This window comes from Schistocerca piceifrons, chromosome 9 (genome assembly GCF_021461385.2).
Source record: "Schistocerca piceifrons isolate TAMUIC-IGC-003096 chromosome 9, iqSchPice1.1, whole genome shotgun sequence".
NCBI lineage: Eukaryota > Metazoa > Arthropoda > Insecta > Orthoptera > Acrididae > Schistocerca > Schistocerca piceifrons.
The window spans coordinates 187,938,649-187,956,072 of record NC_060146.1 but is presented as its reverse complement, the minus strand read 5'-3'; the positions used below and the strand labels follow the sequence as shown (position 1 = coordinate 187,956,072).

Genomic DNA, 17,424 nt, shown 5'->3' with positions numbered 1-17,424 from the left:
ACGTCCGAAAGCTTGCGCCAAGCTGATGATCCTCGTGTACAAATGCTTGCTGCACACTTTGTGGATCACGACGACAATATCAGTCTGTCGACACATCAAACAGTCTAGAAACATATTATAAGACATTTACGCAAGGCTATGGACAGTTCACCGTCGAAAACAATAGGAAGTAACATATTGGACTAACTACATTCTGACGTTTTAAGGACCACAGTCAAGTTGTTGTGCAGAAGCAGGTTATCGGCAGACTATACAAATGCAACGAACAGGCACTATCCAAGGTCCCAGTACAGAACCCTGTGGTACACCAGAAATGTGGCACCAAACTGAGACTCTCCCCCAGCGAATGCTGCTCGGATATTTCTGAGTCACAAAGACGGCTTGAATCTGACGACGCAGAATCAGTCACTCTTAACATTGTACAAACGTGTCGCTAAAGAAATTTACGTAAGCGACGTTACGCGGCATTCACCGCCGACTACAGTAAGAAGAGACACGTGATATTAAATATTTTGAAGACGACAGTATCTGATGGTGAAGAACTCGAATATCGGCAAAACTTTCTAAGAATTCGATGAGCAAGTGTCGAATCAGAGCTGTGTGCATCGCCCGAAAGTTGGAACCAGACTGAGGGTCAGCTCGTGGAGGCGGTAGTGGGTAGCTAAGTCGGCTGCTCCCGCAGTGTTTAGTGGGGGCGTGAGTGAGGCGGCTGGCTCACCATTCCGGTGGAACCAGTCGCTGCGGCCGCCAGCGTCCGGTATAAAAGGACCCAGCTCGGCTCCAGACGGCACCACTAGCTTTCAGCTGCAGATACAGTCGCCGCAGTCCCACAACCACCAACCACCAAACACCATGAAGGCCACTCTGGTGAGTAGCACCCTCTCTCTCTGTAAAATTCTCTGACAATATACTACATCTACACTTCTCGAGCCACCTTATTATCTATATGGCTGAGGGTACTTCTCACTCCCCAGTAATTTTCTCTCTGTCTTTCTCTCTGTCTGTCTCTCTCTCTCTCTCTACATCTACATCTACATCTACATCCACATCCATGTTCCGCAAGCCACCTGACGGTGTGTGGCGGAGGGTACCTTGAGTACCTTTATCGGTTCTCCCGATTCCAGTCTCGTATTGTTCGTGGAAAGAAGGATTGTCGGTATGCCTCTGTGTGGCCTCTAATCGCTCTGATTTTATCCTCATGGTCTCTTCGCGAGATATACGTAGGAGGCAGCAATATACTGCTTGACTCGTCGGTAAAGGTATGTTCTCGAAACTTCAACAAAAGCCCGTACCGAGCTACTGAGCGTCTCTCCTGCAGAGTCTTCCACTGTAGTTTATCTATCATCTCCATGACGCTTTCGCGATTACTAAATGATCCTGTAACGAAGCGCGCTGCTCTCCGTTGGATCTTCTCTATCTCTTCTATCAACCCTATCTGGTGCGGATCCCACACTGCTGAGCAGTATTCAAGCAGTGGGGGAACAAGCGTACTGCATCCTACTTCCTTTGTTTTCGGATTGCATTTCCTTAGGATTCTTCCAATGAACCTCAGTCTGGCATCTGTTTTACCGGCGATCAACATTATATGATCATTCCATTTTGAATCACTCCCAATGTGTACTCTCAGATAATTTATGGAATTAACTGCTTCCAGTTGCTGACCTGCTATATTGTAGCTAAATGATAGGGAATCTTTCTTTCTATGTATTCACAGCACATGACACTTGTCTACATTGAGATTCGATTGCCATTCCCTGCACCATGCGTCAATTCGCTGCAGATCCTCCTGCATTTCAGTACAATTTTCCATTGTTACAACCTCTCGATATACCACAGCATCATCCGCAAAAAGCCTCAGTGAACTTCCGATGTCATCCACAAGGTCATTTATGTATATTGTGTGTGTGTGTGTGTGTGTGTGTCCTTTAACACTCATAAATATTACATAGGAAGAACCGCTGCATGTAAACCGTATGAGCTCGTATTTTTCTAAATATGAGAATTTTGTCAGCTACATGTATATCTTCAACCCGTCTTACCGGTGCACGGCAGAGGGTACCTCTCACACAACATTTCATTGACCTGGATCCTACTCTATTCTTGTCACTGTCAAGATCTCCCATGTATACTCGTATGTATACATGGCTGTAAAATACGGCTTCTATAGTTCTTAATTACACATCTTTGGCACCTACCTCACGCACTGGTAAAATTGATTGTTCTGTTGTACCTTCCTGCTAACTTCTGCCTCCAGTCTTGCATTTTCTATTATCACACTTTCTAGATATTTAAGGTAATCCATAATTTCAATATTCTGTCCAATTTTAATTCGTACCTTCCTTTCTCCGTCTCCTCTGCCTTCTGCAAACTAAAAATGTGAGATGTGGTATATATTATCCAATCGCAATGTTTTCGTATGTGCTTTAGTGGCCGTAACTTAATTCAGAAGCAAACACTTTGGTGAAACTTCCTGGGAGATTAGAACTGTGTGCCGGACCAAGATTCGAACTTTGCCTTTCGCGGGCAAGTCCGCTACCAACTGAGCTACCCAAGCACGACTCACATAGCTAAGCGATGTCTCCGCAGTATCCTGTCTTCCAGGAGTGGTACTTCTGCAAGGTATGCAGGAGAGCGTCTGCGAAGTTTGGAAGGTGGTAGACCAGGTACTGGCGGAATTAAAGCTGTGAGGAGGGGTCGTGAGTCGTGCTTGGGTAGCTCAGTTGAGAGTATTGCCCACGAAAGGCAAAGTTCCCGAGTTCGAGTCTCGGTCCGGCACACAGTTTTAATCTGCCAGGAAGTTTCATATCAGTGCACACTCCACTGCAGAGTGAAAATTTCATTCTTCAAACACTTTGGTCATTATTATTTCATACGTCGAGTACGTAGTTAACCGTTTGTCCCTCAGACTTAGGGACTATACTATACGACCTACACGAAGTACGTGAGCCGATAGCATGCTTTATCCGCTCGTAATGTCTGCTGTTTCACTTGGCCATCTCTGATAGACAGAGTGTCCGGAACGCATGACGTAAAAAATTAAGCAAATCATCCGAAAAACAGTTCACTCTGTTCCCCTATATGAGCGCCGCAGACAGAGGCACCGACGTCAATACCGTGTTGCTGGACTAACGGAAAGCATTCGACACAGTTCCACACTGTCTTTTAGCGCGAAAATTACTAGCTTACCGAGTATCTGAGCAGATTTGTGACCAGGTTCAAGACTTCCTTGCCGACAGAAATTAACGCGTCGTACCTTTCTTTTAACTGCGATTTGTTACAACATTATAGTTATTTCTCGCACCCTAGCTTTGGAAGTCTCTTGCCTATTCCAATCTTCTGCCTGCAAATTACTCTCTGACATAGCTCCTCGACTCCCGCTTCCCATGTTGTTTCCGTCACCTTTTTTAGCCCTTCATCCAAACACTACATGTGTCCATAGTATCTCAGCCGTTTTGCTTCGATTGTATCCGTTATAGTGGTACCGAGGTTCATTCTCTTGTGTATGTCTTCAGTTTTGGTTTCATCCCATAACGTCAACCAACAGCAACATCTCGAAAATCCCGTCTCTGTTAACAGTGGTTGTATTCACTTAATTCCCCTGTTTCAGCTCCATACTTTGCTATACACTCTCCAAAAGCTTTGACCATTCGTACCTTCGCTATTGATCTTTGCTCCATGAAAGTCCATTTAAATATTCTTAACGATACGAAATCAACATATATAATTCTAATTTCAGGGGTATACAATAGGTGTGTTATAGGACCGCCACTGTTAACAATGTACAGCAATTATGTAGCGGACGTCGTCAGAAAGCTCCATGTTGCACTTTGTAAACGATGGTATTGACTGTAGGGAATCTGTAATACCAAAAGGCTGTAGCGAAATGTAGGGAAATCTGTGGATGATCTGTGATTACTGCAGGAACTGGCAGTTGACCCTGAACGTAAGTAAAAGTAACGTATTGCACATAAATAGATGAAGAAACTCACTGCTGTTCCATTATATTACTGGCGATAAACCAAAAGATAATCGTAAGATACTTAGCTCTAATGATATAAACAGCTTTAAAGTGGAATGACCACATAAAGAAGAAAAAAGATGCCGCAGTCAGATTAACTGGACGAATCTTCAGAAAATGTAGATCATCCAAGAATTAGTTGGATAAGAAAAACACTTGTAAAAAAGATTATACATAATTACTCATCAGTCTGACACAGTTACCCCGCTAGAGTAACATAAGAGATAGTGTAAGTCTGGCGAAGAATAGCAAGTGTAGACATGAGATCGCTTCATGAGAGATGAAAGAAGGTGCTCGGAAAACTCCAGTGAGAAAAGCTGCAGGAGAAGCATTGGGCATAATGAAGAGGTTTACCGTTGATATTCCAAGATAATATGCTCCAAGAAAAATTTGACATCAGTTACTACCATAATTGACCAAGGTGAAAAAGAAAATCAAAGAAATTGGAGTTCACATGGAGGTAGACGGAGAGTCGACAATAAATTAACAAATGATAGAGATACCCTCCACCACACACCGTAAAATTGCTTGCCAAGTATAGATTTAGATTTTTAGAGGACTATGAATCGATTGTTCCGAAGAATGCGATCGACTGAATGTAATGATTATTTCAAGCAATAACAGACCTTGCGTTATTTAGTTTCATGTTCCATGAACCATTTACACGATAAATCTTAATGATGTGGATGGAGTCACTATATTTCAATACAGGAATTATTTTCTAAATATGGCTGCATTCTGATCATTTACAAGTGTATTATTTCATTCTTAATTTTTTTAAAGACATGCAGATGTCATTTAATAGTTTCTATCCACCATCTTGTACACATTACAATAACACAGACACTTATATGGAATAGAAGGAGTTGATGAGGAGAAAATTTTTTCAGCTTCATTTCAATATTTACCTCGCAGTCTGCCAAACATTTATATCACTGGATAAGTGTCCGCCCCCGGTAGCTGAGCGGTCAGCGCGACAGAATGTCAATCCTCAGGGCCCCGTTTCGATTCTCAGCTGGGTCGGAGAATTTCTCCGCTCAGGGACTGGGTATTGTGTTGTCCTAATCATCATCATTTCATCCCCATCGTAGAGCAAGTCGCCGAAGTGGCGTCAAATCGAAAGACTTGCACCCGGCGAAAGGTCTACCCCACGGGAGGCCCTTGTCACACGACATTTACATTTATCATTGGATGAGTGGTCAAAATATTAGCTGGAGCATCGTGCACTCCTCTTGCGTTAAATACTACGTTGATGTGTAGTAATGAATGCCATTTTTTAAATTTGAGTACTGTATTTATGTACATCATCGTCTCTTTTGAACTGCAGTGGATAACTTACAGCAAACTTCATGAGGAAATAAATGTAATGTGAAGCGCAATTCAAAATACCTAACTCCTGCGTTAGATGTCTACAAGATGATAGTAGGCGAGCACCACATATTATTTTTACAGCACGTTTTTGAGCGCTGAATGCATTATTTCTGAAAGATGCGTTACCCTGGTACATTGTTCCATGAGAAATTATTGACTGAAAACGTGCAGATGCTTACTGATTTGCGTCTGCCCAAGATTTGCAGTGACTACAAGTGCAAATGCGGCAGAACTGAGTTGTTTTAGGAGTCCCAAAATAAGTTTTCCTTTTTGTATTCCCATCAATATGGACATATAAGAGTTGGTAGTTACACCCTAAGTATTATTTACTTACCATGTGTTGCACTTGTCGGTGTGGTACCTCTTGAAGTGCAGAACTGAATAGATGGTGCCTTTTTAAAACTGAGGACGAGACCGTTCCCAGGCAACTAATCAATTACACTTTTAAGGAAGCTGTTTATCATTTCTTCTGTTGCTTCAACTGATTACAGAATTGGTGTCAACTGCGAAAAGAACTAGTTCTGATTGTTGTACATTAGATGGAAGAAAGTTTACATGTATGTGGAGCAATAGTGGTCCTTAGACTGAGACTTGTGGGGCACCAAGCATCGTTCCTCCTCAGAATCATGTCCCCTGACTACGTTGTTTGAAGTAATAAATACATCTTTGTGCATTGTTTTGGTTACATATGGCATTACCCATTGGTTGGCTATTCCATCAGTCACACAAAACGTCCGTTTATCTAGGAGAATATTTGACTTACAGTCAGATGTCCCAAATAGGTCGCAGACAGTACCAACTGGCGCTGTTTTTTTTTGTTTAATGCTTGTAAAACTGGGCGAGTGAGTACTATGGGTGGAGCACGTGTGTGGTGAGTGCAAGTGCTGTTTGCTGCCGCAGGTTCTGCTGTTCGTCGCCGCTGCCTGCGCCCAGGCCGTGGAGAACAAGGAGGCCGCTCCTGAGAAGAAGCAGGAGAAGAGAGGCCTGCTGGGTCTGGGATACGGCGCTGCCGTCGCCGCCCCCGCTGCCGTAAGTACCACTACAGTCGTATATCCGCAGTAGCCTGTCAATGGCATTATCCAGCAGTCGGTGACGGATACTTGGTCGTATTACACAGTATCTCTGGCACTGACTCCTCATGCGATCTTGATCTGATAATGGTTCTCACAACTTAAACTAATTATCTCTAAAGTTAACTAAATATTCTCGGGTGTTAGGCCGCGTCATATTTCCACTAAAATAATCTATGTTTCGAACCCTCTGCTAGGGATCTTCCGGTGTCCACTATTGCTATAGTTCAATTCTTTTCTCTTGGCGGTTCGCGCATGCCCACCCAGATGCGAGAGATCGCTGCGTTGCCAGTTGCACGCGCCAAGCAAACTTAGTTTAGGGGGGAGCGCGCAGTTTAAGAAGTAAAGCCACCACGGCCGCATCAACCCTTTCGCTTCTACAGAGACGTGCTCCCCGCATTCCGCGCTGTGCGCGATTTGGTCATCACTGCTCTGTCTGCCTGTACAGACACATGGGTGTTCCGACTGCTCTGACACACTTATCATTCGATTTCAGAAAAACTATTTGGTCCAAATATTTGATTTTTACACATCTTCTTGACTGATACCTTCCCCCCATAAATGACTTAATTTTGTTTCGATCTACAGCGCAGTTATTGAGCTGCATTAAATGTAGTAAACCATTGCACGAAATTTTGAAGAGTTTGCAGAGGTAAAAGTCCATAGCGTATACTTTCCATATGGTCGATTTTAGTTGCCACTAGAAATTTCAAAAAATGACATTCAAACGAATAAAATTCATGAAGTAAGACATTTCGATATTGTTTTTAAATAAAGAAAATATTAAGCACCGAACAAGGTTTGAACTCAGAACCTTTCACTTCGCAGCCAAACACTTTTTTTTTTGGTCGATATAGTTCGTTTCGTTTGGTCTGGGAGAACGTCACAAGACATCCGTTCAAGTTGATCGTTGATGGCTTGACTCAGATTTTTTGTTACAGAGAGCACGCAACCCTCTGACCGAACACACTGAGCTACCGTGCCAGCGCCACATTTTAACGATTACACTACCACAGCTCTTCATCAAACAGACTTCCTGAAGGATTTTAAAATACGACGCAATATCCAACAAACACTGTTGGTATGACTATGAATTACTCACGTTTCGTCGAAGTACAATAGGAAATAAACACTTACCACTGTTCTTTATAGCGAAAAAGCGGTTAGAGCGAATGATACAAACACCTTTCTTTGCTATCGCCAGAATTAGAAGGCTTATTGCTTGTTTGGTTTAATTAATTAATAGAATATGAAGCAGTTGGTATAAAGAATGCGTTTTCCAAACTTTCTATAAAAGAAATTCTGCTATCAAGGCATTGCTTTTGTTCAATTACTTTATTTATGACTGAACGTTTCTAAAACTGAAGACACTCGTCCGTGCTCTGCACTGCAGTCGAGCTCTGGCAACGTCGTTCTCTGTTCATTGGCTGACTGCGTTTCGCGACGTCAGATGCGCAGAACGAACCTAAACTCGGCAGCCGTCGTAAATGACGCGCACTTTAGAAGATCCTGATGGAGCTCCCAGCGCCGCGCGGGATTAGCCGAGCGGTCTAGGACGCTGCAGTCATGGACTGTGCGGCTGGTCCCGGCGCGGATTCGAGTCCTCCCTCGGGCATGGGGGTGTGTGTTTGTCCTTAGGACACTTTAGGTTAAGTGGTGTGTAAGCTTAGCGACTGATGACCTTAGCCGTTAGGTCCCATAAGATTTCTCACAGATTTGAACATTTGAGATCGCAGCAGAGCGGTCGGAACGTCGATTATTTTAGTGTAAATATGACGCGGCCTAACACCCCAGAAGAATTAAACTTTAGTGACAACGGTCAGCAAATCCTGAAGACTGAGATATGATTTACTTGTTCACTGATACCTATTGTCTGAAAGAAGTCTTGTGTGTGAATTTAACAAGCTTTGTTTCACCCAGGTGGCTTGCATCACTAATTCTGAAACTGTGTCGTGGGTTTGTGGCTGTGTCCGCTAAAACACAAGGTATGTACTGTTAACTTGCAGGTGAGCTACGCTGCTCCTGCCATCGCTGCTGCCCCCGCCATCAGCTACGCCGCCCCCGCTATCGCCGCCGCCCCTGCTATCAGCTACGCCGCTCCCGCGATCGCCGCCGCCCCTGCCGTCAGCTACGCCGCCCCAGCGATCGCTGCTGCCCCCGCCATCAGCTACGCCGCACCCGCCGTGAGCTACGCCGCCCCTGCTCTGAGCTACGCTAGGTGAGTAGCAGCCAGTCTTAATGACCGGGTGACACTACAGCAGATGTACTGCTAGAGCGACTGTGAGTGCTCAACTGTCCATTGTACGGACTCAAAACACGACAGTGGTAATACGAGTTCCCGTCAGATCACCAAAGTTAAGCGCTTTCGGGCTGGGTTGCACTTGGATGGGTGACCGCCCGGCTCTGCTGAGCGTTGATGGCAATTGAGATGCTCTCAGCCTCATTGTAGCGGTGTGCTCACTACATACCACATCTGCATCTAATGACGCTTACTGCGTGAGTGTGACGTGACGGTCGGTCGTTACTGTTGGGCCCTACTAGGTCTGTTCGGACGTAATTTGTGTGGAGAAGGCTTAGAAAAGAGACCTAAACAAGTGTGCATGCAGTAAATCTCTATGAAGCCAGTTTAATCCTTCTGCAATCCTAGAATAACCCTTAAAGTTTGCAGAGGTGTCTGCGTGCTATTATAAAATTTCCTGGGCAAATACAAATCTGTTGTGTACGTCTTTCGGTGAGGCTATTCATACTGACTGAGCCACCGTTTTTTGATTTTGTTTTTGCCGTTGAACCTCGGATTCTACCCCTCGTTGGTATTTTTCCTACCGTCGGAGGGTTTTTTTAAAATTTACATTCTGCTTTCACCTTTCACTGCTGACTTGCGCTCGCTATAATTGTCTCTTTCGGCGCTAGTCTAACATAAAGGAATTTTCCTCCCGTTGATTCGTAAAACGGATCAAATTAGAATTTGTCAAAGGTTGCTTGACGACAAAAATTTCCAAAACAAAACTGTCCTGTTGGTACAAGAATACATCGGAGAAAATAGTCTTCACTACGGCAGTGAAAGAAATGTAGATAAGAAATACTCTAGAGGGGCAGAAATAACTGAGTGAATAATATGAAGAACAAAATTCAACAGAACAACTCTTCTGGTATGTTCGTCGCTAAAATAAACAAATAAAGGAAATTAGCATCTTGACTTCGTTAATTTGTTTATAAGTTTCGTGAATGCCTCTTACTCTTACAACGATGGAGCTAACTCCTTTCTAATTTCAGTAATTTTTAGTGTCCCTAACTGGCTGTGATACCAGGGACTCGTGAAGTCCCTATTACTTGTAACACGATGTACGCTATGCACACATAGCTCATTTCCTGTCCTTCACAGACGTTGTGCTACATACAATAACGACTCAAGGCGTAAGACCTGTGCCCACAGCAAGGTTGAATATCTCCTGGTAGTGTTGCGGGCACATGATGCAGCAGGGAAAGAGTGTACGCGGAAGAGCGACGAATCTGCAACCATTACAACAAAAGGGGAAATCCACTGATACAAGCGGTTTTGACAAAGGGGACATTGCGCTGACCCTGCGGCTGGAAACGAGAATTTATGAAACGGCGAAACTGGTCGCCTGTTGGTGTAGTTCTGCTGTGAGGACCTATCGAAGGTGATTGAAGATCGGTGAAATAACGAGTAGGCCGTATGGTATTGGAGAACCACGTCTCATCACAAAATGTAGAGATCGGAGGTTGTCGCGCTGTATAATGCACATGGGCAGCGATCTGTGGCAGATCGGACGATAGAGCACAGTGCAGGTATAGATACACGTGTTTCAAAGGCCACTGTTCAAAGGCCATTTCTGAACGTAGAGTCCCACATCACATGACCCCTATGTGTTCCTGCGCCCTCAGTTATGAGTGCGGTGGGCACATAATCACTGAGTTTTCCAAGATGAATCAATAGAAAAGTGTCGCCTGTCGAATGAATGGCATTTCTTTTTACACCAGGTCGATGGTTGGCTCCCTGCACGCCGTGATCCAGTCGAATGGTCGCACGAGACATGCACTGCACCACAGATGCAGGCGGGTCAGGGCAGAATTATGCTACGGAATACACTGAATTAGGCTTCCATGGGATCTGTGTTGGTAATCGATGGCATCGTGGCAGCAGAGAACTAAGTGAACATTATTGTGAACCACCTGCATCGTTTCACGCTTGAAGAGAGCGGTGCGTCGATGACATGTTCCAGCAGGATTCCTGCACGTGTTGCAAGGTCAGAACTCACGCTAATGTCTTGGCCAGGAAATGCGCCAAATCTATACCCACTGGCACACATACCGGGCGGCAGCTGCGTTCCAGTAAAAACTCGCCCGTAATTTGTGGGAATTTGCTTGACCTGCGCGTAGACATCTGCTGCCACATACTTCTGGAATCATGTCAAAGACTTGGAGAACCCTATTCAAGCAGAATCTCAGCTGTCCTGTGTTTGAAAAGTGGAACTAGACGCTGTGAAACAGAGGGTCATGATGCCTGTGTATCTTGTGGAACTAGCTGTGTGTTGCCGAGATATGGCTTCGTCATGCTTATGGAATGGTTTCCAGGAAGAGTCTTTCAGTCTGCAGCGAAGTGTACTATGATACAATACTTACTGCCATTGTAAAATATTGTGCCAGACTGGGATTAGAAGGAGGCGAGGTGTCTCCATGAGAGTGATGTTTGGTTCACCTCAGGTGTCACGTGACGTCCAGACGTTTGGCCCCGTATGACAATATGGTGCAGGGGTGGAAAACTCGCTGCCTCTGCTTTGCATGCTTGTGGAATAACAACATTTTCTTCGCTTCGCTTCGTTACTACGCAATTTGTGGCCACCAAGCTCAACCACCACAAAAGTACATAAAACTGAAACCTGTACTTCCCTCGTGCGTGAGATGTTACAGTGGCCAGAGAGAAGTCCCGTGCGACGTACACAATGACTAATACACTGACAGTGGCGAGTTTCCTTTCGTGTAGAGACTTCCTCACTTGAATGTGCTCGAATCAGCCATTCGACGTGCCGCACTTCGTGACGTGCTACTCATATCTAACCTTCACCTGTCTCGCACATCTGTCTTACGTTTGTAAAATTTCTGGTACGGCAACATTGCACTCACTCTGTAAACGTCAGCTCCATTGATGTGCACGTAAAAATGCAGGTTGGTGTGTGATACATATCAGCCAGTTGCCAGTAGTGCAATCGATTGTAAGTCTTGCGCGGATCTGGTTGCGTGAAGAACAGCGTTGGTTCTCATGAATGTCTAAGGACAATGAAGGTGTTTAATTAAAGTTGTGTTCATTATGGTGGGCATAAAGGAGAACATGCCACGTATTACGTTGAGAATCGACAATTATAGTTTCCGGATTAGATGAATTTTTCCGTAGAGAATCAAAAGCGGGAAGCATGGCCTAATGTCGTGCATACTGCAGAGATGGCAGTTACAAGATGGGTGGAGGATGTGACGACAGACAGAGACAGAGGAAGAGAGAGGGAGAGACAGAGGGAGGGAGAGGGAGGGAGAGAGGGAGGGAGAGAGAGAGAGAGAGAGAGAGAGGGCACTCGGCCATTCTTACAGCGCAGAATGCATCGCTCAGTCACCTTCTCATTTGCATGTCACTATAGTTGACGACGAAATACAAGTGGGTCGTTTTCTTTAAAAACAAAACATTCTCATCCTTCGCATTTCAGTTGACTAATAGATATCCGTCTTTGCCCCCAAATAGAAAAAGTATTTCGAAGCACAATGGCACAGTTACCTTCATCAACTTTGTTCGGGTATTGTATACAGTTATGGAATTCAGTTCTCACCTCACATTTTAAATAATTGCGTCTAGTTGCGCATACTGATTTGGAAACCACACATATAGAGGGTGGTCAGAAAATGTGTGAAATGCTTGTAGGGATGTTACAGGGCAGGTTGTACTGAGACGTAAATGTTAAGAAAGAAATTCGATACGTTGCTCCGTTTCCGAGCTATTTAGCATAGAATTTAGCCAATCGGGGCGTCACGCGCTCGCATTCAAGCGGTCTGCCAGGGTCGGTGTTGTCCAACGAGTGCTTTGTCTCATTAGCTGAAACTTGAAGTTACTCGCCCGACGATCTGATTGGCTAACTTCAATGTTAAATAACTCGGAAACGGCGCAACGTATCGAATTTTTTTTTGTAACATTCATATCTCAGTACAACCTGCCCTGCAACATCCCTACAAGCGTTTCAGACATTTTCTGACCACATTGTATAATAGAACAGGATGTATAGAATGTAATGGCGTCTGATAAGATAACGCGGAATTTCCACTACGGGGCAATTTGAATGTCACTGTGCTGTAGAGAAATAATCGTACTCAAACTGTTATCCCCACATTTGGTAGCATCAAGTTACTGTAGAGTAGGACGGATAAACTGAACACTGTGGTTGCATTTCAGGTACGCACCCGCTCTGAGCTACGCCGCTGCCCCCGCCATCTCGTACGCCGCCCCCGCCATCGCCAAATACGCTCTCCACTAAGCCGCGACTGAAGATGACCACCACTTCACTGGCAGGTGAGTAAGCGGAAATCATACCCACAATACCTACAACCAGTCACTGGAAATGAGGGATTTACATCATGACGAACCAGCCCCATCTTCTTCGAACTTGGCACAGATATTCGTCGCAGATGGTGGTGGTTAGTGTTTAACGTCCCGTCGACAACGAGGTCATTAGAGACGGAGCGCAAGCTCGGGTTAAGGAAGGATTGGGAAGGAAATCGGCCGTGCCCTTTCAAAGGAACCATCCCGGCATTTGCCTGAAACGATTTAGGGAAATCACGGAAAACCTAAATCAGGATGGCTGGAGACGGGATTGAACCGTCGTCCTCCCGAATGCGAGTCCAGTATGCTAACCACTGCGCCACCTCGCTCGGTATATTCGTCGCAGAGCTGTACTGAATTACTAAAGCTCTGATCCCATTCGGAACTGCTGTCCTCAACATCAGTAAAATGCGGACTGTGGATACGTGGCGACGATGGGAGTACCGAGACGGTGCAGTTACGATAACGCTGTGTCCTGGATGGCGCAGGAGCTCCCTGGTAAGCGGGAGACCACGGGTTCGAATCCCGGTCCGGTAAAAATTTTCGCTCGTCGCCGCCTATTCTGCAAAATGTCGCGCTGCACCTAGTAGCAGTGATCCCCCTTCAATTTACATAGGTGGTTTTTATTTAACCGTCGCCTTAGTGATGGTTAGGACAGGTGGCGGTCCAATCAATGGAGTCGTCTCACCTGTTCTGGCCAATGATTCCTGGCTGACAAGTGACCCACAGCAGGTTTACCATGTTGCTCTCGCCTCACCTGACAGGGGATTCACGGCATAATTAAATTATCTTCGATCTTGCTGTGGGGATCCATAGAGATTCCAGAGCTGTCTGGCTCTCTGCATGCTTGTAGATGCCACGATGGTTGTAGTACGCTGGCAGATTCTCCTCAGCACCCATTCTGGTAGTGAATATTTCCACCTCTATTACCGTGGAGAATTTCCTTAGACAGTTCGCTCTATCTACTGTAGGCACACCAGGCCACTGTATCTCGTGAACGGTATCGTGTTTCATTCTTCCACTCTTCCCCACTTCCAGGTTGGATAAGCTCGCATAATGTTGACACTACAGCCAACATATCCCTCTACAAAAATTGATATCACACTGGTAGCAATCGGTCACGATGTCCACGTTGTAACTCTTTCTCTTTCCAAAAGTGTATAACTGGCACTTAGAACTTAAGGTAACATTGAGTTATAAAGGCTGCAGACACTTTAGTTCGTCAGTAAGCTGCGCGGGATTAGCCGAGGGGTCAAGGGCACTGCAGTCATGGATTGTGCGGCTGGTCGTGGCGGAGGTTCGAGTCCTCTGTCGGGCATGGGTGCGTGTGCTGTCCTTAGGATTGATTTAGAAGTAATGTGTAAGCTTAGGAACTGATGACCTTAGCAGTTAAGTCGCAGAAGATTTCACACAAATTTGACCATTTGAAGTTCGTCAGTATAAGTTAACGTGACGCGTTGCGATACCATGGTGCCATGAACAAGTGCTCTGTAATGCTAACAATAGTGCGCCAATCTTAGGAACAGTGCTGCGTACTTAGGAACATAATTGTGGGACTGACTTGGGGCGTCTGAAACGATAGCATTTGCGTTTGACTTACGTCTTACACCTGCCTGCCATGAGCTTGTTTCTGGACAGCTTGATGGTCTCTCCCCACGCGTATCTACTACCTCTGAAAAATGTCACCATTGCCTAAGGCAGCCAGTAGTGGAGGGAAAAATAAAACAATAATTTGTGTTGACGGCAGTAATGTCATTCTTTCAGAAGTTCTGTGCAACTGTGGTAACTGTCCGAAGGAAACTCACTGAATTGCAGTTAAGGTGCAAATTCTGTTCAGTTTCATAGCTGTCATTATCGTTGGGAATAAACAGTCCTTATTACGGATAAAATAAATTCAACTTCCGGCCCAATAAATTAAATATCTAAACAAACAGATTGGTCAATCTAAAAACCCGCTGTCACTTGATGGTAAATCACTCTCGCGAAAATTGACGCCGATTTCGTGTGGTAGAGTTACTACTTGGTCCTCAAGTTGTCTCTCTCTTGTCCTAACATGAACGTTCAAGCGCTACCTGGGTGAACACTATACATTCTGACTACCCAACAGATGGAGCACATAAATATGTTCCTTCACCTACAGTTTAAATGGCCACTAAGTAGTTTCTAAACTTTTTTGCTTGCGATAAGATATTCATCTTAGAACAGTATTTCAACAACGTGACACACATGTTCTAACAACATCACATACTCAGATGCCTTACACAATGATTAATACGAATTTATTGTTCAGAACGAAATACAGCGGTAGCTGTTTCACGTGTTCTTAGGTCTGCAGTGATACACCACTCTTTGTCGCTGTCCGAATTACTCAAGTACTTCTAGAAGTAATCCCAACTGCAGTGACGAATACGTACACGAGATTACACAAGTACCTTGGATTCATATTTTTTAAATTATCTTTGGAAATTCATGCAATATCGGCACGCCCTGTACCCATCACGTGATATTATCTGTTTTTCATTTTATTCATTACCGTTCTTCCTTGTCAGTTTTCATTATCATTAAAGCTGCGTGGTACATACGTTATCTTGTTTGCCTTTCGCTTTATTTTTCTAAATTTATCTCTGCATGGAAACAGCGTGGTTGATTTTGTAGTTATTTCTTCTTTAATTAATGCAGCCAAGCATCATATTAATTTTACTCGTTTGTTCTTCATTAGCAATTCAAATTTTACTGCACTACATTTAATTTCGTCATGGCTATAATGTAGCAGTCCCCTACATTGCAAAAAATATACACGTAAGCAGTATTCTTTTGTAGTGTCACAGGCAGTAAACGAGCTGTATCTGGAACTTAACTGTTACATATCTCGGACGTTTCTTTCATGTTTGGCTGCAGTACACCCTACATGCTCACTTTCACCTTCATTTCTATTACCCTCCTTTCCAACTACACTCGTCATATCCACATCAAATTACGACATGGTTCATCCTCATTAAACATCTTCTGCAACTGAAACCATTTAATTGCATTCCTGTAGAAGAACCTTTAATATGGTGAAGTAATTTCTAAGGGAGACTTCACACTGACAGCCGACTAATCTTTTACTTTGTTTTTTTTACAGAAAGCTACTACGTCCACGTGCACCACACGACCAGAGGAAACGCATTACGTCAGTTTTCGCAGCAACTTCATCAGCACACTGTAGCGGCAGTGCAGCCAACAGTCTAATCATTCAGAATGAATAAATAAATAACTTAAACAAATTCCTTACGCATGTATCTTCATTTATCACAAGACCCACCCATCAAGCCTATCACGTGACTCTTTGAATATTAATTAGCTACACAGAATTAAGAGATAAAACTAACGATTTCATACATGACGATAAGTTTGACTTAAGGAAATGTAAAGGTACCCCAGAAGCAATTCTGACATTGATCTTGATAATAGGAACAAGATTAGAGAAAAATCAAACACCTTCATAGAGTTTGTCATTGTAGAGAAAACGTTCGAAGACGCAAAGATGTTCTAAATTCTCTAAAAAAATGTGTAGTCTCGAGGGAAGGATGGATAATGTGCAGTATATAAAAACTAAGTCCATTATCTGCACCTTAAGTAACTAAGGTTACGTGCTCTCTATATAAGCGGGCAGTGCACACCAGCGGAATCATTCCGCTGTAAGCATTGAAGCACTACGCCTCATCGACGTGTGTGCCGTCAACGTCGCCATCGCATGCCAATCTACAAACACATTATCAGCCTTGAAAGTAAACTAAGAACAAATGGCACTGCACAATCTGTTATTCTGAATGGGCCTATATTCTTCCGTGGTTGTCGAGTGAATTTCTCACTTGACGTCGCTACGGGAGCAGCTGGCAGTGGGTGGTTTACACTCGCTATTGTCCGCTGTGAGAATGCTTCGCTACCTGAATTGGAATCCTTCGCCGACCGAGATGTCATCGCCTATAAAACATGACATTGTGGAATCGACCCCAAGACCCAAAGTAGACCTACTTTTGTGTATAGTAATATGCCTTTTACATTGTATACCCATTCATGTAGAAAAGTTTCTAATGACGAAGAAATACATGTATGGATGAAAGGACTTGGTGTACTTGCTGAGAATGTAACTGGTAACTGGTGATATTACTTTGTCTTATAATTATTAATAAAGTGTTATCCTTGAGTCCTGTAACCGGGGGGCGTCAGCCGAGAACCGCTAGTGTAATGACTTTTCTGGAGACTAGAAATCTACTCTGTAGGAATCAGCATGGGTTTCGAAAAAGACGATCGTGTGAAACCCAGCTCGCGCTATTCGTGCACGTGACTCAGAGGGCCATAGACACGGGTTCCCAGGTAGA

General features: G+C 44.2%; 1 protein-coding gene across 1 annotated transcript in view; it reads left to right on the top strand.

The window, feature by feature from the left end:
* Positions 1–16,326, top strand: part of LOC124716836 (ice-structuring glycoprotein-like) — a 114,470-nt gene extending 98,144 nt beyond the window's left edge. The window contains exons 6-10 of the mRNA XM_047243389.1: positions 683–867; positions 6,290–6,418; positions 8,466–8,677; positions 12,914–13,030; positions 16,185–16,326. Of these exons, the coding sequence (XP_047099345.1) occupies positions 683–867; positions 6,290–6,418; positions 8,466–8,677; positions 12,914–12,995 (608 nt within the window). The 3' untranslated portion in view covers positions 12,996–13,030; positions 16,185–16,326. The remainder of the gene's footprint in view (positions 1–682; positions 868–6,289; positions 6,419–8,465; positions 8,678–12,913; positions 13,031–16,184) is intronic.
* Positions 16,327–17,424: the final 1,098 nt, after the last annotated feature.